The sequence below is a fragment of the Brassica napus genome, chromosome C5, assembly GCF_020379485.1.
Source record: "Brassica napus cultivar Da-Ae chromosome C5, Da-Ae, whole genome shotgun sequence".
NCBI lineage: Eukaryota > Viridiplantae > Streptophyta > Magnoliopsida > Brassicales > Brassicaceae > Brassica > Brassica napus.
This window is the reverse complement of record NC_063448.1, coordinates 38009037-38029256: the sequence shown is the minus strand read 5'-3', so window position 1 is coordinate 38029256 and position 20220 is coordinate 38009037. Positions and strand designations below refer to the sequence as shown.

Below are 20220 nucleotides of genomic sequence, written 5' to 3'. Positions count from 1 at the left end.
TAATAAAACAAAGGGCTCTAACGATGGGTTACAAAGTTTGATAGTTAGGCTTTTGCTAGGGCATCAGCCGGCCCATTTACAGAACGAGATTGAAAACAAAGAGATAAAGAAGAAAAGGGGAAGATGGAGAGAACGCTAGAGAGTCGATGCCGGAGAGAACTCCAAAGAGTTTGGTCATCAACTTCCTCTGTGAGATAGCTCGAATGAGCACTTGGGAGTCTGATCGAAGACAGATGTGGGTGTAGTTGAGAGTTGCGGCATGGAGAAGAGCTCCCTTAATCACTAGCGCTTCCGCCATGACGGGGGAGGTTACGTGATCAAGGGATATTGATTTGCGAGCTAATTCAGTGGTCACCTGATCGGTGAAGATCAAAGCCAAACCCGCTGATCCCTTTTTCCATGATGCGTCGGAGTTGCAGAAGACTGTGGATGGCGGAAGATTCGGAGATCGGGGTGCATGCATCGGTTTCGGGGCAGCTGTGGGGGGTCGAGGTTGAGCTAATTCCCATTCCTTCATTGCAGTGATTGATTGAACCATAACTTCCTGTGCAGAAAGGGACCGTTTCTCAAACATGAGTTTGTTGCGAGCAGTCTCAAGATCCAGCAAATCCAAGGGAAAAAATTTCCCACAATACCATACGGGGGGAGATTTGGAGAAACGACGCTTCAAGAGCAGCACCAAAGGTTGTGTCATTGTTGATCGTGATGGGAGGAGACCATGGTCCTAGCTTCCAAACTTCAGATGCGAACTTGCAGTGGAGCAAGATGTGATCAAGAGTCTCTATGTCTCCGCAGAGAGAGCACAACGTGTTGGTCAGAGGACCTTTTCTCCGTAGATTTTCGCCTGAGGGGAGAGCATTCTAAGCCACCTTCCAAAAGAAAAATTTCATCTTCGGGAGGAGCGGTGGGTTCCAAATGAGTTTCTTCCAGTTTAGGGGCGTTGGGACAGCAGGAGGAGAAGAGGGATTACTACATGTGGTCCGCATTGCAAAGTAACCTGACTTGACCGAATAGGTACCTGATTGTTGCAGTGGCCAAATGTAAGCATCATGGGTTCCAAGGAGACTAGGTCTAAGAGATAAGATGTGTGTTGCAAGTTCAGGTAGCAGGTTGTTGATGCGCTCTAGGTTCCACTCTTTGGTCTCTCTAGTGAGGATATCTGAAACCATAAGGTCCTTGTCGAGAAGGAAGACCGGCCCATAGGGTTTGAGATTTGTTTTTGGCTGCATCCAAGAGTCATTCCAGAGGTTTGTATATTCACCATCTCCAATCGCTTTCCCTAGGTGCTGCAGTAAAATCACGCCCTTTGAGAATACCTCTCCATCCATGGATATAACATAGCCCGCCGAGACCTTTAGGAAAGATGTCTTGTGACAGTACTTGCCAAGAATGATTCTAGAGAAAAGGGAATATGGGGCAGTGATGAGTCTCCAAGCGATCTTTGTTAGTAGTGCTATGTTGAAAGCTTCAATGTCACGGAAGCCCAAACCACCCAGGCTTTTTGGCTGAGTAAGTTTATCCCATGACAGCCATCAAATCTTGTGTACACCTGCCTTTGAGTCCCACCAGAATCTGATGAGGACTGATTGGATTTTTTTACAAAGGCCAAGAGGGAGAAGGAAGCAAGACATAGCGAAGTTCGGGATGGGTGATAGCATATATTGCTGCATGGTGGCTTTTCCGTCGGTTGAGAGAATCTGAGCCGACCAGCTGATGGAGCGTTGATATATTTTGTCGACAATTGAGGAGAAAAGATCTCTCTTCTTTCTACCGAAATGTTCAGGGAGGCCAATGTACTTTCTAACCCCTCCCTCTTTCTCAATCCCTAATTGTTGCTTGACGCTGAGGCGTGTTTCACTAAGGGTTTTGCTAGAGAAAGAAATAGATGATTTCATGACGTTGATCTTCTGTCATGAATCCTGCTCGTATCTCTGTAGGATAGTCACGAGTGATGAGCAGCTGTGGGGATCCGTAGTGGTGAAGAACATTGTATCGTCAGCAAAAAGCAGGTGATTTATTTTTGGATTATTTTTCGCAATTTTAATGCTCAGGAGTGAGCCATAGATCTGTGCTTTCTTGCAGAGACCGGAGAGGATTTCTCCGCAGATGATGAAGATGTATGGAGACAGGGGATCTCCCTGTCGGATGCCTCTCTCAGGAGAGACCTGGCTTACTACTTCATCATTGAAGAGAAAAGAGTATGAGACTGTAGAAACGCACTGCATCATCCAGTGAATCCAAGTCTGATAAAAATCCAATCTTTCAAGTACATTCCAGATGAAATTCCACTATAACCTGTCGTATGCCTTGCTCATGTCAATTTTGACAGCCATGGAGCCTTTTTTGACAGCCCCCGAGATCTTGAGGAAATGGAGTATTTCATGGGTTATCAGTACATTGTCGGAGATGACTCTACTGGGAATGAAGCCTGATTGATTCTCGGAAACTATGCTTTGGAACACATGTTTGAGCTTTAGTGACATAATTTTTTGAGATGGTCTTATAGTAGACGTTACAAAGGGCAATGGGGCAGTAGTCTGCAACTATTTTCGGGCTCTGAATATTTGGGATTAGTCGAATATGAGTTGAGTTTATTGTGTAAGGTATGGTTCCTGAGGTAAAAAATAATTGGATATCCTTGATGATTGCAGGTCCTACAACCTCCCAGTTAGATTGGAAAAACTTTGCAGAGAAGCCATCCGGTTCCGGAGCCTTGTATGGGTGTATCGCAAACATTGCTTCCTTGATCTCCAAAGGTGATGGGATCGAGGTCAGTTGTGCTTTAGTCTCGTCAGAGATGCAAGGGGTCAGAGCCGAATTGACAATGTCGGTGGCTGAAGAGCCAGAAGAGGTAAAGATTTCTTTGAAATAGTTGGAGATGACCATTGTTAATTGTTTCTCTTCAAATACAGGGGATCATGAGGCATCTTCCAACACTGAGATTCTGTTTCTGGCCTTTCTACTTTTGGATGAGGCGTGGAAGAAGCTAGTGTTCTTATCGTCTAGGGTGAGCTAGAGGAGCCTGCTGCGTTGCTTCCAGTATTCTTCCTCTGCCTTATAGGCAGTGAGAAGTTGTTGATTTAACCGAGAGATGAGTCGTCATCAGGTAAACTTGCTGATAGGGCTGCATCCAAAGAGTCCTTTAGTTGGACAAGTTTCCTGATATTGACATAGAATTCGTTGCTAAATGTAGAGATTGCTTGTCTACAACGTGTGATTTTGTCGGCAACTGAGCAGGCGGAGGAGGTATTCCAAATCTCTTTAACTAGCTGTGTGATCTCAAGATTGTCACATAGTGTCCTATTGTATCGGAACAGGCGTACTGACTTCTTTTTCTTTGAATCCAGGGTGGAAATGATATGGCGATGGTCAGATGCTTCAAATATAAGGTAGTGGGAGCGGGCTCGTGGAAACAAATCTGACCAGGCATTGTTGCCTATGGTTCTGTCGAGGTGGCAGTGGACTAAATGGGAGTGTTTCTGGACTCTACGAGAGATGAAATTGCATGTATGCTTTATGTAGAAGAGATCACAAGACGACAGGAAAGCCCTAAAGGCTACGAAGGAACTTTCAGGTCTCTCCTTACCCCCTGATTTCTCTGAGTTGCCAACAATTTCATTGAAGTCTCCCGTTAAAAACCAAGGAGTATCCCTAGATAGGGACAGATTAATAAACTGATTCCAGACTTCTTGGCGTTTTGGGATTTCAGGTGCTCCATACATGAATGTGTTGTTGAAAGATGATCCATTTATTTTAAAAAAAATTTATTAAAAAAAAAAAGAAGGATGATCCCTTGAAGGAGATGTATGTGTCTATAAGATTTTGATTCGCTGAGAGAATTTGCAAGTAAATGTTTGACTTCCAGAATAAACCCAAACCCCAAGGCTGGTGATAGAGGACTGAAGAGGAAGTTCTTAACAAAATTTAGCGGTGCTAATTCTTCGAAGACAAAATCATCCTAATTTTTGGTTTCAGAGAGAAAGAGGATGTCAGGGACGCATTGTTTGATTAGTTCTTTAACCCGCAGAACTGTCATGGGATTTCCAAGACCACAACCATTCCAGCTGAAGATGACTAAGAGAGAGGATGGTGGTGTGACCGAAAATCCGAAGTGGATCTTCAAGAAACTGTCGCTGCAAGTAGCGGAGGGAGAAAGAGAAACTCCACCTAAACACTCTAAAATTACCTGAAACTTTAAAATTTCACCACTTAAAATATTTTCAATAATAGTGGATTTCAGAGTACTTTATGAAATGTCAAGTTCAATAACAATAGATTTTAAATGAATTTTTAAAATATATGTTTGAATAACAGTGGATATGTCATTTTAATAGAAATCACCTAATAATCTTGGTTGAATAGACCCCCTTAAAATACCATGTTGGACATATGGATCACTATTAGGTGTATTCATATTTATCTTTTAAAAAATAAAGAATACTCTAATTTATTATACTATAGTGTTTCAATAAAACAATTAAAACATAACAATCTATAATATAATGAGGCAGTTGCCTCATTCCTGAGCTGCCACGTCAGCATCAGGTGGGCCCCACCTCATTATATTATAGATTTATTTAAAAAACGAATGGGCTTAGCGTGTGGGTCTGTTCTTCGCGAGTGGGCTTTGTTCTTATTTTTCTTCGACACTTTACCATTGGCGTCTCCGCTCAGCTTTCTCTGCAAACATCAAACGTTCCTTCTCCAAACTATTTATCTTCCCTATAGTACTATCTAACTAACTCTATTTCCCATGTCTCCCGATCTCCCCCTCTTTCTCACCTCTAATGAAGAATCTTTGCACTCTGAACCGTTTCCATCAGTGTACCATTAACGTTAATCTCTTTAACGCTCCCAGACTCTCTGTCTCTCCCTCTCTTAACAATTTACAGGAGCAGAAGATGGAATCGGTGTCGGATTTGGCGGGGGATTTCGTCGGACACGTATAATGTACTACTTCGAGTGTTTTTTTCCAGCAATAGGACCAGACTTCTCTGCAAGTCAATCCTATTGCTGGAAAAAAACACTCGAAGTAGTACATTATAAGTAGTACATTATACGTGGCGGATTTCGTCGGACACGTATAAGCCTATCAGCTTTTGGTCCTGGAGGACCTTTTAGCTTTGGTCCCTTCTCAGACAAATTCAAGAAACAACAACACAAGAAACCCAACAAACAACATGTAAGATTGTACAAAAAGACTTGAAGACTTTAACTATGGAGATCAGTAACTTATTATGTTTATGCTTCATTGCAGTCTGGGGACTCATCTAAACACGAGGCAGTTGGAGACGAATGGTTAAAGACCGGGCACTGTCCTATCGCAAAATCTTACAATGCTGCAAGCAAAGTCATGCCTCTTGTGGCTAAAGCATTACAACCACCACATGGTATGAGATTTAGATGTCCTGCTCCTATGGTGGCTGCAAGAGCTGCTTTCTAAGCCCCATTTGGTTCAAATCCTTCGCCCTCAGCCTTTACCTGAAAAGATGCTTGCCATTGCTCTTATGGGGATGGCTGCAAACATACCTCTCGGTTTTTGGAGGGAACACACTATCAAGTTCTCGCCTTCTTGGTTTGTGGCGGTTCATGCTGCCATCCTTTCATAGCTATGCTCAGGAAATCTGTGCTGGTGCCGAAAACTGCCATGCTTTGACCATTGGTGCTTCGATCTTGGGACAGGTCATTGGGAAGAGCTGTTCTTGCTGTTGGCGCAGCTTTTCAATATCTGAAGCACTTAAGGTATAAAATTATAACTAGGAACCATATCTTAAAGTCGTCTTTACGTCCTTTTGTATCAAGGCTTTAGTTAGATTGCTACTTTTGCCTTTTTCAGGAAGAAGTATTAGCAACGAGAGCCTTTCTCGATGACAATCCCTGGCAGAGCTGATATTATACCCAAACTGAATGGCTTCTTCACCACTTACTTTCCTTCGGAGGCCATTAGAGCTATTGTAAGTTAAGTTTGTAATTTTATTTTATGTGGTTGATGCCTAGATTAATCTCTCTCTCTCTCTCTCTCTCTCTCTCTCTCTCTCTCTCTCTCTCTCTCTCTCTCTCTCTCTCTCTCTCTCTCAAAATTGTTGATTTAGTTGATTAGTTGCATTTTTTTATTTTACGTTTTGGATGGCTGTTTCGAAAGATTTGCTGCATTTTACAACTCTATTTCTTACTTTAGTCTCTTTGTTTGTGTTTGGTCTTTGCGTTTTACATCGTGAGGAACAACGTTGTCTAGAATATATATTTATGCTAAATCTGCTGCTCAAAATACAGTCTTCTCAATATGTATCCCTCATTTGTAGCCTAAACTAAAACATACTTGCTCTTTTTCAGTTAACCTCTATCTGAACTCCACTCTGCCACCAAGTTATATTTTGATACCACCATCCCCGCCATTGAAGCATTCACAAAGAGGTCCGTTTAGAATGCTTTGGAAAAAAGTTTCAAAATGCAAACTTCAACATTTACCCCTTATTATATATTTATCTTCTAAAATGTTTTTTGTTACACAATCTGGTCTTCACCAACTAGCTTGGGAGATGAAGCAGAAGAGGTCTTCACACACATAGAAACCATGGGAGATTAGAAAGGAAGAACTTGGGACAATTGGTAATCTTCATACCTACCTGTCCAACTCTAACGCCCATGTTAGTATAGCTATTTTATATTTTTTAAATCACATTCTCAATGTGTGAGAAAATTTATCCTTCTAATGTTACATATGTTTCTGCCGTAAAGAGCCAGAAAGCGGATTTCCTCTGTAAAGCTAGAATTGTCAGCGTCTGGTCTCCCGTCTCTTGCACCGGTTGCAGCAGGAAGTTAGAGAACTATGTTACCTCTCTCCGCTGCAATAGATGTGTTTCACCCTACGTAACTGGTGTAATCAGGCAAGAAATTAAAAAAACTCGCCCATGTCCAAAAGAAAACTAAAATTGTAAATTATCATGACACCTTAATGCTACTTTATGCAGGTCCCATGCAAAGCTGGTCGTTGATGATGGAAAAGACACTGCAACGTTTGTGGTTTTTGATACCGAGATGTCTAACTCACCAAAACGAAAGCAGCGACACTAGCTCTGGAGGAGGTTTGGTCTCTACGATAAACAAACCATTCATATACCGTTTTCAAATTTTGATTACAACTCTATATAACACACCAATCTTTAACCAAAAGCAGATTAAAGGCGTTGGAGGTCCAAAGCTACCTCGATGCCTTAAAGAACTAGCTGGGAATCAATATGTTTTTCCACAAACGTGTACCTTCAATTTCACCTTCAACCACCGTACTTTCACTGGGTCTTCAATCACTGAAGATATCTTGCTTGACCCTCTGACCGTGGTTGTTTCCTCTTACTCTTGAAAAGGCTCCAGGGGAGACGTCCACACAGAACAAGCACCGAATCTGCTAGCGAGACTGGTGGTCCTTCCGGCAAGGCAAAGGAAGTTGATGACCCGAATCTACCAAGCTTGGCTGAGATAGAGAAGAGTCGCAAGCATCCCGCGTGAGTGATTGGTGCAAGTCCACAAAACCGTGTACCCCACTTAGCTTTCCTGCGTTTTCAGTTTTTACTAAATTGCTATGTTTTTCAGTTTCTGAGTTTTTCGTTTTTTTTTTTTCAATTATCTGCAAACTATCTCTCACTGGTTTAGCTTTTACTTTTTCATTTTCCCACATACAAATCCATATGTAACTTTAAAACACTGGTGGGGTCAGTCACAATACGGCAAGATTAACATAACTATTCAAATGGTTTAGTAAAAATAACACACTTTAATTGGAGTCACAACTAAGCAAACCTCTGCCAACAACCCCGCGCTTGCGCGGATCCTGCCCACTAGTTCTAATAATTAAACAACTTTTAACATGTATCTAATTAGTAATAAATTCTTTAACTTGTATATTGTCAAGATATTTTATTGATGTTATAATTTTTTACTAAACTGAATGTGAAAAAATTAAAAAAATGGTGAAATGTATTTATTCTAAAATTGTATTCATTAAATATTACAATTTAAAAAATAATAACAATTTTTGAAATAAACTCAATTAAACTATTGTCAAATACTTTTAAAATATTTGAAAATCAACATAGTATTGATTCAGCATATATTGACAACTACATAAATAAAAAAAATATAATTTATTTTTGTAACTTTTATTTCAAAATATTATCATGCTCAAATGTAAATATATTTTCCATGTCACAATTAAACTTCAGTTTCTTTTCATAAACTTAAAATAGAAAAAAAAATTAGTATCCGCAAATACAATAGAACTCAAAGGTGGATATCCTTAATCAGTTATTTCTCTAAATTTTAAATACACAAATAAAGAAAATGCCCTAATGCATGCCAGAATTCTCCTTAAGATTCAAATGTTTATCCAACTAAAAACCATCTTAAGTTTATATTACTACATAAATTTTAAATATAAATTTAAGTACAGTATATTATAAACAAAAACTATATTTTTTCTTAAATAATTTTCTGTCAACTGAAATATCATTTTCCGCTTTGAAAACACATGTCAAATTTAAAAATATTTAACAACTTTGAGAAAATCTCTTTATATTTTCTTTTTGTTTAACACTTCTCAATGTTAATAACAGTGTACATGAAATATATTTTATCTAGAAAATACCATAACTGAGTTTTTTGTTAATATTTTAATGCAATTTGTTATGTAAAATATGTACGAGATATCTAAATGGTAACTAACTATTAACGGGTTAATTAAAATGGTTACTCTATTTTGATTCTCATATAATTAAATAACAAAAATGATAATAATTAAAACAAAAGATTTATATCAAATATGTTATATAATAATAAACAAAATAACATAAAATATGTACACTACATAAAACAATTAGTAAATAATAATTTCGCGCTTTAAAAACGGGTCAAAATCTAGTAACTCTATTAAGACCAGATTAGACTTTTGAATATAGGTCCAAACCGGGTCAGACTGAAATATTTATGGATTTTGCAGATTTTAGAATGGACGAACCAAACCGGTATGATTGACATCCCTAGTCATACGTGCACTCAAGTTCATAATCTTTTTCTCACAACAATTATAAAAAGTACTAGACCATGGCCAGCGCAGATATGAATTTTCAGTTTTTAATTATTTATTTTATTAAATGATGTATTTATAATATTCGTTCATATTATATTCATTAAGTAATTTTTTTTTTTTTGCATCTTAAACTATCTATTTTTTTTACGAATGTGTGATATCATATAAAAATATTAAAAAAATGAGTATAGAGTTAATTAGATAATTTTAAAAACAGAAATTTTTTTTTCGTGTGCGATATCATATAAATAATGATCCGCCCAGTTAACAAAAATCATGATTATTTTATGTGTAATTTTTTTTTATTTTGACCATTTCCTTAAAACTATATTAAATTTTACATATTTTAATTAGAATATTTTTAATATCTTTACCTTTTTATTTGAAATGCAACTCAATATTTTTTTAACAATTATAACAAAATATTTTTAGAATTTGTTTGAAAAATATGAAAATTACATTTTAAATTAAAATTATCCTAAAATATGATAAGTTTTGATGTAAACGAAAACTCAAATTATGTCAAAAATAATGATATTCAATGATAATAACAATTTTAATTGATTATTTTTTTAAAATACATTTACAAAAATATTGTTTGAAAGAAAATTCATTTATCTTTCAAATATAAAATAAAAATATTATAATTAAATAAAAAAAATATAAATAAAAACCATAAATTTAGCAAATGACAACTGAGTTATATTATGCTAAAATTTCTTTCTAACAATTTATCAAATGACAAATGAGTTATGAGCAAATAATACCATATAATTTTTAAAAACATAGTCATTCTTAAATATTTTTTTGAATAAATAATTATTTTTAAATTTAATCAACTGAAAATAATATCCGTACAATTGTGTGAGTCAAATTCTAGTTTTATTGATGCATGTTATATATTAGTGTTGCATGTTTTAGGTAACATTTTAATGATGCACGTTTTTAAAATTCTCAATTATTATAATTATGCACGTAAGGATAACTCATGAGTTTTTTTGGTTGATTAAATGACATTATGTCCAAATTTATTTAAGGATATTTCATTAAGGTAACTGAAAAAGACAAACAATAAAATGGGAAGTTTAAATTCATTTAAGCATATTTCATTAATGTAACTGAAAAGACAAGTAATAAATTAGGCAGTTTTATTCGTTTTAGGATATTTCATAAATGCAACTGAAAAAAACAAGCAAAAAAAAAAAATTTAATTAATAAAGTAAAAACATTTTCAAATAGATACTTCTCTCTTTTAATAATATAGATTATATCATGTTTCCTCACTTATAATTTCTCCAACATGTACCGAAGGGAGCACAAGTACCAAAAAGACAAAACCGAAGCCCATTTCAAACAAACAAAAACAGTTAAAAAAACTCAAACTTTCCGAGCCAAGGTTCTCTGTTTAGTGGCGTGTTGGACCACTTTCTCCTCAACGTGTAACCCTTTCCTGCGTCTCACGGCGTTGATGAGCTTCCTCGCCGTGTTGGGAAGCACGCTTGCTCCATCACCAAACTCTTCAATCTCTTCTTCAGTTTTGGGAACAAAGAAGGGATCTTCCTCGAGCATTTCCCAATGGCTCAGAACCATCAGCGCACTCGCACCACCTGACGTTCCTTTTCTCAGCTCTTCTGCAAAACCGAAACTTTCAGAAACGGGCACGTAGGCATGGACTGTAAACAGAGACGACCCTTCTTGCATTTCTTCCTTGAGAACTCTAGCTCGTCTTCTGCTCAGAACGGCGTACATGGGACCAAGATACTCCGGTGCTGTGTTTAGCTCGCAGAAGTACATAGCTTCCACGATCCGTGGATTTGTCTGAAGCACGGCGGCTCTACATGCGTCTTTGACAGCTGTCATGACTTGTCCTGTGAATATTCCAAAGTTTTCAGGTTGTTTCTCTGTTTCTGAATCTTCTGCGAGATGAGACTCAATGGTGAAAGCTAATCCCCACATTGGTTCATCACATAGAGGTCCTGATGCTGTAGCTAGCTGAAACCCCGAGACTATGCTGCTTTCGAGAGTAAGAGCTTCACTGTACAATGCTGAGTCAGGTGGTGTCTCAGTAGAATCTTCTGTGAAGCCAAGTCTCTGAGAGACATGAGGAGAGCCTCGCACGAGAATGGATCCATCCTCGCAGATTCTTTTACCATCTGGAGCAAATAGTATGTTTGGACCTTTCTCTCTTGGACCAAGCGCCCATATCCTCTTGAGCAACTTCGCCCACTCAGCTTTGCACTTCTCACGATCATTCTCGGTTTCAGAGCTTGATGAAACGCCAGCTTCAACTAACTGGTTCTTTAATGCTTCAACGGGATCCACATTCTCTTCGAGGCTAGGGCTTTGAGATTCTAGTATCTTAATGCTATGACTGCCTTTGCCTCCAATAATGTCACCAAGCAAGTCAGTGCTCTCATCAAGCAGCTTGGTTAGGGAGTGTGGTAGTTTCATGACGTGTACTCTGATAACGCATCTGCCGTTTGGAGTTCTCTTCTCAACGTAATCCGACGCATTCAAGCTCAGAGATCTCAAACTTTCCAAAAGATTAGAGCCATCACCTTCAATTGTCTCCCTGTAGGAAACGAGAGGCGAAGAGACTTCAATGTTCACTCTTGCAAATCTGTCTGTCAAATCCTTGATACATCTTTCTAGATGAACTTCTCCAGCAGCAGCAAGCACATGTTCTCCTCGAGCAGACACCGTGATCTCCACAAAAGGATCTGCTCGGTTCAAAAGTCTTAGACCTTTCATCAGAGCACTCATATCTGAAGGATCCGATGGCTCAATCGCCACTCTAAGAGTGGGAGAGACCTGAAACTCCATGCTGGCTAAGGGCCAGCAGTTTCTAGTAGATGAAAGTGTGGCGCTTTTTGATATATATGGTCCAAGCCCTCTTATGGCCACTACATTCCCAGCTTTCACCTCGTTTACTGGTTTTAAACCTTGTCCCATCATAAGATAGATTGAGTGGAGTTCTGCTTCTTGAATGTACTTCTGAGACGATTCGCCTTTGAGAGGATCATATAGAGCGGAAATCACAAAGACCCTTTGTCCGGCGCGAAGAACACCGCTAAAGATCCTGGCAAATGCAAGGAAACACTCATCCGACTCGCTTTTACTGTCGTCATCATTTAAACCGTTCATCCTCTCCCTGTGGTCTCCTCCCTGAGGTATCATTTTCATGGGAATAGCGAACATTTTAGATACAAACACAACACAGGGGGAGTCACGGCTAGAGTCACAAGCCTCAATTGATCTTCTAACAAGCTCTGCTTCTGCAAGGACACTTGAATCAACCTCGTTACCACCTATAACTTTTCTTTCTGGAACCAAGCGTGGGATTCTATATGCCTGTGCTGAAATGGGGTCTGGCAGATGTTTCACAGCCATAGACAAGACTGCATCAGACAAAGGAAGCCAACGGCTCATCACTGATTGAAGCAAGTTTTTAGGATCCTTGTTCTGAAGCTCGCGTTGTGGAATAATCAAGTTAAAAGATTTGATAACTTTCTCGAGAACAGCTCTATCACCGCCGGGATCTAGTGCAGCCTCGTAAACCTGCCACAAAGGATCAAGCACGAACTGCACAAACATTGGTTTTGTCTTGCTTCCCGCACTTAAAGACTTCTTCCCTACAATCATCTTTGTCTTAGGAATATAATAACGAGGACCCCATAATGATTTCTGCAACGTATCCGCTTTAGCTCCAAGCTTGGAAGCATAGAAATTAGCAAACTCAGAGACCCCAAAGCCCCATCCATCCAAAGCACACACAAAGACCACATTACCCTTCTGAGGCTGAAACGTAACCTCTTCATCATCCTCCAACAACTCAAGACTCTCATCAGTAATCTCACCTGAAGGACTCGCAAGTATAGAGTCAACATCAGACAAATACTTCTCAGACTTATACGCACTCACAATCCCATTAACCTCATGAACAATTCTAATCAAACGAGTATATGCTTCCATGGGACTCAACCTCAACTCACAAATCAGCCTATCAATCTTGTTAAGCACCAAGCAAGGAGTCAGCTTCTCAATCCAAGCTTGTCGCAACACAGCATGGGTCTGAATATGAACACCTTCAACAGCATCAACCAGAACCAAAGCACCATCACTAAGTCGAGCAGCTGTAGAGACTTCACTACAGAAGTCCATGTGTCCAGGGGAGTCAATCAAGTTGAGAGAATAGTCCTTGTACCGAAGAGAAATCGAGGAGCTTTTCATGGTGATAGCGCGCCTCTGCTCTTCATCGAGATAGTCCATGTACCTAACCTTACCAGCAAGCCTCGGTTTAAGCAGCTCACCGTCACCGGAGGAAGCAATGAGGTGGTCAGCGAGAGTTGTTTTACCGTGGTCTACGTGTGCTAAGATGCAAATGTTCCTAATGTTCCTAGCATCAGACTCATCCATCTCTTCCGTTTTATACAAAGAATGCCTACCTGCAGATTCAGTGTTCATAAATACTTAGCTTCAAATCAATGAAAAGGTAATCTTCTATGATATTAATTTGGCAGAGACGATTCCGATTCAAACTAGCCACATAAGAAACGAACAAGAGAATCCATCGATTCAAAACCTTCACGAATTCAACAGAGATGATCTTGGATCGAACCGAAAGAGAGATCTAAACTACAGAGATGCTTTTGAAACATTCAAAATATCCGAAATTACCTAAATCCTTGAGCGATTACCTTGTAAAGCTTAATCCGAGCTCAGGCAATTTCTCCAGAAGCAGAAACACTTATCTCCGATGAGTTTTCTCTTCTTATAAAGCTTATCTCTATCTCTTTGGAAACAGGACGTTGACGAAGGGCGAAGAAGAGAAACGGCCTTGCTTCCTCGGCAGAGCCAAAAGTAACGGCGGCGCAGGGTTTGGCGATTTCCTCTGCAAGTTTCGTCTTTACAACCACCACGTCAACCTATTATTATATTCGGAATGTCGAACCAAGTTTTACTAAACCGGAATCCGCTGGCTGAGTTAGAGAGTTCGGTTAAAATAACATTAACATATTGGAATGTAGAACCGAGTTTTAGTAAACCGGAACTGGTTTGGTTAAATTAACATTATTATATATTTTATTTATTGCCTTAAACTCTTAAACCGGACCAAGCGAGCGTGGGTCGAGATTCGCTTGCCCTAACTTTACCCCCAAAAAAATCGAGAGAGAGAGAGATGCAGAAACGAGAGTTTGCGAAATCCGGCGGTCAGTCGGGTGGATCTTCGGCTCCGCCAGCGAAGAGAGGCCGACCCTTCGGTAGTACGAGTGCAAACTCTGCAGCTGCAGCAGCTGCGGCGGCGGCGGCGGAAGCGATGTCTCCGTCAGCTCTACTCGGTCCTTCTCTTCTTGTTCACAATTCCTTCGTCGGTAAGCTCGAAAAAGGACCAATCTTTATATTCCAAGAAAGAATTGAGTTAAGATCTATTTTTGAATTTTGTAGAGCAGAACAACAAGAGAATAGTGCTGGCGTTACAGAGTGGTCTGAAGAGCGAGGTGACATGGGCGTTGAACACACTTACACTGCTCTCCTTCAAAGAAAGAGATGATATTCGTAGAGATTTCACTCCTCTTGCTAAGATCCCTGGCTTGCTTGACTCCCTTCTATTAATCGTGAGTTTTGTTTACTTACTTACTGTGGAGATTCTCTGTTCTTGAACCAATCATATGCTTAAAATTTGGCAGATTGATGATTGGCGTGACATAGCTCTCCCTAAGGACTTAACAAGAGGAACTAGGGTCAGGTCTTTAGGTGTGAATTCTTCTGTTACAGGATTCGGGAGCGAGTACGATGCTCTTGCCTCTCTTCAACCACCTGGGTGAGTGATCTTTCCTTTTGAAGTTATCTATGCTTGTGTATTTGGAAACTATGTACGGTTTCATATTCGCCTGGCAGATCCGGAGCTGGCTCTGCAGCTGGTGAGGTGTTAGGGAAAAAGAGCAAACATCTGTCATCTCAGTGGTGGAATGAAGAGGATGGTTTGTTTAATCTAGACGATGAAGGCAGAGCAGAGAAACAGCTTTGCGCCGTTGCTGCATCTAACGTCATCCGCAACTTCTCCTTCATGCCTGATAATGAGGTTGTAATGGCTCAGCATCGCCATTGCTTGGAAACTGTTTACCAGTGCATTAACGATCATATGACCGGTAAGGACAAGTACTGTGTGTTATTCGCCTCTGATAGATTCCTTTTTCTTGGCTTCAATATATGATTGCAAGTATGGACTTAGAGATTCTTTTGTTCGCAGAGGATGAAGAGCTGGTCACAAACTCGCTTGAGACCATTGTGAACCTAGCGCATTTGATGGATCTTCGTATTTTCAGCTCGTCTAAACAGTCATACATCAAGATTAAGTGAGAGTTTGTATATACTTGGATTCTTCTACCAGAATGCATCTTAACTTGTTTCTCAATCTCTAACTTAACGTGACTCATTCATCACTCTTCTGCAAATAGTGAAAAGCAAGCAGTTCAAGCTGTCTTAGGGATTCTCAATTCTTCTGTCAAAGCTTGGAACTGTGCTGCTGCTGAACTGCTGGGCCGTTTGATAATCAATCCAGACAATGAACCTTTCATTAGTCCCTTGATTCCGCAGGTTTGATACACTTCTTTTATAACGTAATCATGTGATGGTTTGTGGTTACTTAATTGAACCAACCTCACGCAGATACACAAGAGACTAGTCGATCTCTTGAGCATACCAGCCGTTGATGCCCAAGCTGCAGCTGTTGGGGCACTCTACAATCTTGTCGAAGTAAACATGGATTGTAGACTAAAGCTTGCTAGTGAGAGATGGTAATACTAAAACTATGCATCCTTCTTCTCTTACTAAATACAATGAAAAGTGAAAACGTTTTTTAAATTACACTATAATGAGACATTGTTTTGTTTCTGTGATAAATCGTTTTCAGGGCGATTGATAGATTGTTGAAAGTGATAAAGACTCCGCATCCGGTTCCAGAAGTCTGCAGGAAAGCTGCAATGATTCTAGAGAACCTTGTCTCCGAGCCACAGAACAGAGGGTTCTTACTGGCGTATGAGAATGCTTTTGCTGAGCTGCTCTTTCAAGATGGCAAGTATTCTGATTCGTTTGCGAGGATTTTGTATGAACTAACTGCTAGATCAAATAGCAGAGTCGCTTCGGCTAGGGGAATCTGGGGAATGTAATTTGTGGGTTTAGTCAGTCGATGTCCTTCTCAGAAGATTAGTGGTTTTGATAAACTATGCTGTAATGTATTATTAGTAGTAGACTTCATCATTTGATATGTACTGTTAAAGCACCGTATTGTTGAACAAAGTAGATGGTGGTTTATTCTTATTATTGCACTCGCATACATCCAAAATATAATCAATCTCAAAGATCATGAGGGTGCAGATCCAAAACATGAGAAACACGTGTCTACGATCATTACCTCACTTAAGATGTCACCCTAGAAGAACATAAATGTTTAATGTTGTTAACATGCCTATCTCTGTGGTAAGTTAAATTGGGCCCCAAACATCTTGTGGATTAATGGGCTTTTTAGTAACCAGAAAATGATGTACCAACTATATAGTCCTGAACTAGGACAATATAGTTTCTATACAAATGATTCATTGTACTCAACTTAGTACTCTGATTCATTAACTATGAACAAACTTTGTGAGATGGAGAAGAGTCTTAATACTCTTGTTACTCCAAGACGTACTCGCGTTAAATTATTCACCTACTTGCACCATTTGAGTCTTTGGCCTGAGATTTCTACTCTTTAATTGCATCATTTGATCAAGTAAAGATCTTTACTAATCCGAGATGAATTTTCATCAAATCTTTAGAACTTCTCAGCATTTCTCAATCCATGTTTGGTATTGATTAGAACATTAGTACCGTAAATACTTTTGCTACTGAAAAGGATCGTGATATATAAAAAAGATTCAGTTTTGCGTTTTCTTGCAACGTTAAAAACAAAAGAGTAACTTTGAATAATCCGTCCAACCCCATATAACTTTGAATAGTCCGTCCAACAACCCCACAAAAACTATAATCAAATTGAGATATTGTGGCTGCTTATTTATATGATATTCATATAATAATTGAAATAAATCACGTTTTCACGTTCTAATAGTTGAGAGTGTATTGTTCACCAAGTTATATATATAATAAAATAACAAAGATCAAGGCCACATACACAGTGTAACATATTAATTTGCCGTATTGGAGATGGGGTCAAAATCTCTCTGTCCTTTACATTTTTGGTAATAATCTCTCTTTGAAATCAGTTAACGTCTTTTCTTGTAAACGAGGGGACGTTCTTTCTTCTTACATATTTTCTTAGATTCGGTTAGCATATGCTTATTGAATTATAAAATGTTTGATATTAAAACGACCATAACACCTAAATACCCATAATTGTGACCAACAACAACTACAACGCAAACTAGTGCATTCCTACCGACCAAAACGCATTTTTCCGAATGTTATTTTCGACAACTTTACCTTTTGCTATATTATGGAGTTGAAACAAATACAAACCGTTGTTTTTTCAAAACACGTATACATAGTGATAACCTATTCCATAGTAAATTATACGTACAAGCAATGATCACAACCATGAACTCTAGAATCAAATATCTTACGGTTAAAATTTCATTATGGTATTCAAAATTGGTTACTTAGTTCTCATTATACACGTTTATACGATATACTAGTTTTCTTGTGAAAGAAATATTAAGGAATAGAGAAGAAATATATTTAGATTGTATTTCCAAATTCTTTATGTTATTGCATTAATAATTCATTTAGTCTCGAGCGCACTATTGAATATTTTCAGTAAATAATCATTTTTGAGAGAGAGATTTTTTATTCTCTTAATTAAAAACCTTAACTGAGTGGTTGGGGAAGAAACAAAATCTAATTCTCAAATTATAATGCTACTTGAAGAGGTCCCAATTCAGTGAAAGACGTCGAGCCAGAAGATCAGCGCCTTAGAGAGAGAGAAACTGAGAGAGAGGATTCCCGGCCGACGGCGAAGCTCCTTTAGCCACCGTCGGTCCGGTCATGTGTTTCAAGTTCCTTTTAAACGCGGGCTTCTGTTTTTAGGGCTATAGATTTTATGGGTTTAGTTTCGGCGGCGCACCGCTCTACGGTGGCCGTCCGATTTTGTCCCGGGAGGTGATGGCTTTCTCAGCATCTTCTTCGCCGGTTTCTGTCTTCGGGAGGCGGTGGCTTTTTCAGCACCGTGATCGCCGGCTTTTGTTTTCGGGAGGCGGTGGCTCCCTCAGCACCGCTAGCTCCGACTGGTTTCTCGAGTTACCCCACCTCGATCTACGAATCTGAGCCTCTCTTGTTACTCTGCCTCTCGTTCTGAATCTGGTGCTGCATGCATGAATGTCGGAGATGATGAATCGATTGTAGGCGGCTATTACCCTCTGATAAATTCGTAGATCCGGCTAGCTATGATTCTCGGTATGCGTTGGTTGTATACGAGTTGCTTTGAAAAGTTGGTTTTGAATGGTTTCGTCCCAGATCTGACGACGACATCGCGGTTAGCCGTCGTATCGTGGATTTCAGTGCCGGAGGAAGAAGGAAGAAGGAAGCAAGGCTCGCGCTCCGCGCGGATCGAGCGGCGCCTCACCTGCTAGGGTTTCCTGAGGTTGGGCCTTATAGCCCATAAATTTAGCTTTGCTTTTGGCCTTTCGTATTTGGGCTTCTTGGTTTTGTTATGTAATGTTTGGGCTCTGCCCTTTTTGGGTTTTAATCCCTTAACAAAATTCAGTGACAAAAAAAAAAGAGAAGAGGTCCCAATTTTGCTAATCTAAATACGCCTCTTCATTGGTCCAAGTGTGGAACCTCTTCTGATGTAACGTGTCTATAAAATAATTGCATACTTTCAATTATATACTCCCTCCGTTCCTCCTGAAAGATCCATATTTTAGAGAAAACTTTTGTTTCAAAAAGATACATATTTTATATTTCCAATGTAATTTCTGTCAACTAATAATGAGAAATTGTGAAGTTCAAAAACATTAATTTTATCTCTTAAAATTTTATTGGTTTAAAAATATAAGAAATATAAAATTACAAAAAACTATGCATTTATAACTAAATTTTAATATGTTTTATTAAAAAGTGTGAAAATTCTAAGACATGAATTTTTTAGGAACGGAAGGAGTATTATCTAATAGTAATACTATACTCTAAATGTATATACTAAACTCAAAAATGTATAATATGTGGGTGTAAAGATAGTTGCTGAGGCCATTGTGTGGTCCACTGATGCTCCCCTTCCTTCGGCGCGAATGGATCCGACCAGAAGGTGGACCTCAAGATTTTGATTTCTGCGGTTGTGTAACCAAACAGAGTTTTGAAGCCAGTCTCATTCAATAAGTCTTGCAATGCAGAGTGATAATACACGTGTCATGTATCAATGTCTTATAATCGGTTATTAGGTGACCGGCCCGCACCCTGTGCGGACATAAGAAAATTCAAAATATGGACTAAATCTTATATAGTTTTAGAAGTAACAGATTTTATAATATAATACCACCGTCTTTGGGAGAATTCATCATCCATGGAAAAAAGATGGTACTCAATATTTGAGATGGACGAAAGGGAACTGTGTAACTTCAGTATGAAGAGGCAGATATTGTGTGTATGTATAATTGCAACGTCCCAAAATAATTTGTGCGTTTACGAAGAAACTTTCATTCAAAATATGGAATAAATAGTGTGTAGTTTTAGAAGTATCAGATTTTATATTATCATTAATTAGAAATTTATTGTATATATGTCGTAATTCTTTAATGTTGGTGAATAATATTATTTTTCCATTAATAATAAAAAAACATTTATGTAGACATATTAAAAGAAAATATAATAAAAATCAAAATCAAAATATTATCCATAAACAATATAAATTATGAAGTACAATTGTAGAAAAATAAAGCAAAATCAATTAGAAACCTGAAAAAATTAATTTCAGTAAATCTGATACTTCTAAAACTATGCAATGTTTAAAAGAAAATATAATAAAAATAAAAATCAAAATCAAAATATTATCCATAAACAATATAAATTATGAAGTACAATTGACGAAAAATAAAGCAAAATCAATTAGAAACCTGAAAAAAAAAACTTTTGTAAGCAATTTTACGGGT

The 20220-nt window shown here is 38.5% G+C and overlaps 2 protein-coding genes and 1 pseudogene across 7 annotated transcripts; 2 read left to right on the top strand and 1 right to left on the bottom strand.

The window, feature by feature from the left end:
* The first annotated feature begins 2641 nt into the window (after positions 1 to 2641).
* LOC106398010 lies at positions 2642 to 5999 on the top strand (annotated as a pseudogene).
* A 4298-nt stretch (positions 6000 to 10297) lies between these two features.
* LOC106401392 (elongation factor-like GTPase 1) lies at positions 10298 to 13999 on the bottom strand. Of its 3 annotated transcripts, none has more exons than XM_048756575.1 (2): positions 13780 to 13999; positions 10298 to 13527 (listed from the first exon to the last, which is right to left on the bottom strand). In XM_048756575.1, the coding sequence occupies exon 2, from the start codon at positions 13496 to 13498 to the stop codon at positions 10460 to 10462; it is 3039 nt and encodes a 1012-aa protein (XP_048612532.1). In that variant the 5' UTR covers positions 13499 to 13527; positions 13780 to 13999; the 3' UTR covers positions 10298 to 10459. The 3 variants fall into 3 exon arrangements, with proteins under 3 accessions (XP_048612532.1, XP_048612533.1, XP_048612534.1); XM_048756576.1 differs by having other exon boundaries at positions 13760 to 13977; XM_048756577.1 differs by having other exon boundaries at positions 13767 to 13971.
* Positions 14000 to 14172: 173 nt separating this feature from the next.
* Positions 14173 to 16405, top strand: LOC106401808 (armadillo repeat-containing protein LFR). 4 transcript variants are annotated; one of them, XM_048756579.1, is made up of 9 exons: positions 14173 to 14232; positions 14263 to 14454; positions 14528 to 14697; positions 14770 to 14903; positions 14981 to 15231; positions 15333 to 15438; positions 15541 to 15679; positions 15752 to 15879; positions 15996 to 16405. In XM_048756579.1, the coding sequence occupies exons 2-9, from the start codon at positions 14400 to 14402 to the stop codon at positions 16249 to 16251; spliced, it is 1239 nt and encodes a 412-aa protein (XP_048612536.1). In that variant the 5' UTR covers positions 14173 to 14232; positions 14263 to 14399; the 3' UTR covers positions 16252 to 16405. The 4 variants fall into 4 exon arrangements, with proteins under 4 accessions (XP_048612536.1, XP_048612535.1, XP_013697855.1 ...); XM_048756578.1 differs by having other exon boundaries at positions 14525 to 14697; XM_013842401.3 differs by having other exon boundaries at positions 14184 to 14454; positions 14525 to 14697.
* Positions 16406 to 20220: the final 3815 nt, after the last annotated feature.

Excerpts from the sequence above, each read along its gene's own strand:
- LOC106401392 (XM_048756575.1), bottom strand. The coding sequence starts at position 13,498 with ATGGATGAGTCTGATGCTAGGAACATTAGGAACATTTGCATCTTAGCA.
- LOC106401808 (XM_013842401.3), top strand. The coding sequence starts at position 14,262 with ATGCAGAAACGAGAGTTTGCGAAATCCGGCGGTCAGTCGGGTGGATCT. Across the intron at positions 15,232-15,332 it reads CATTAACGATCATATGACCG|AGGATGAAGAGCTGGTCACA; the intron begins GTAAGGACAAGT and ends TTTTGTTCGCAG. Across the intron at positions 15,680-15,751 it reads TTAGTCCCTTGATTCCGCAG|ATACACAAGAGACTAGTCGA; the intron begins GTTTGATACACT and ends AACCTCACGCAG.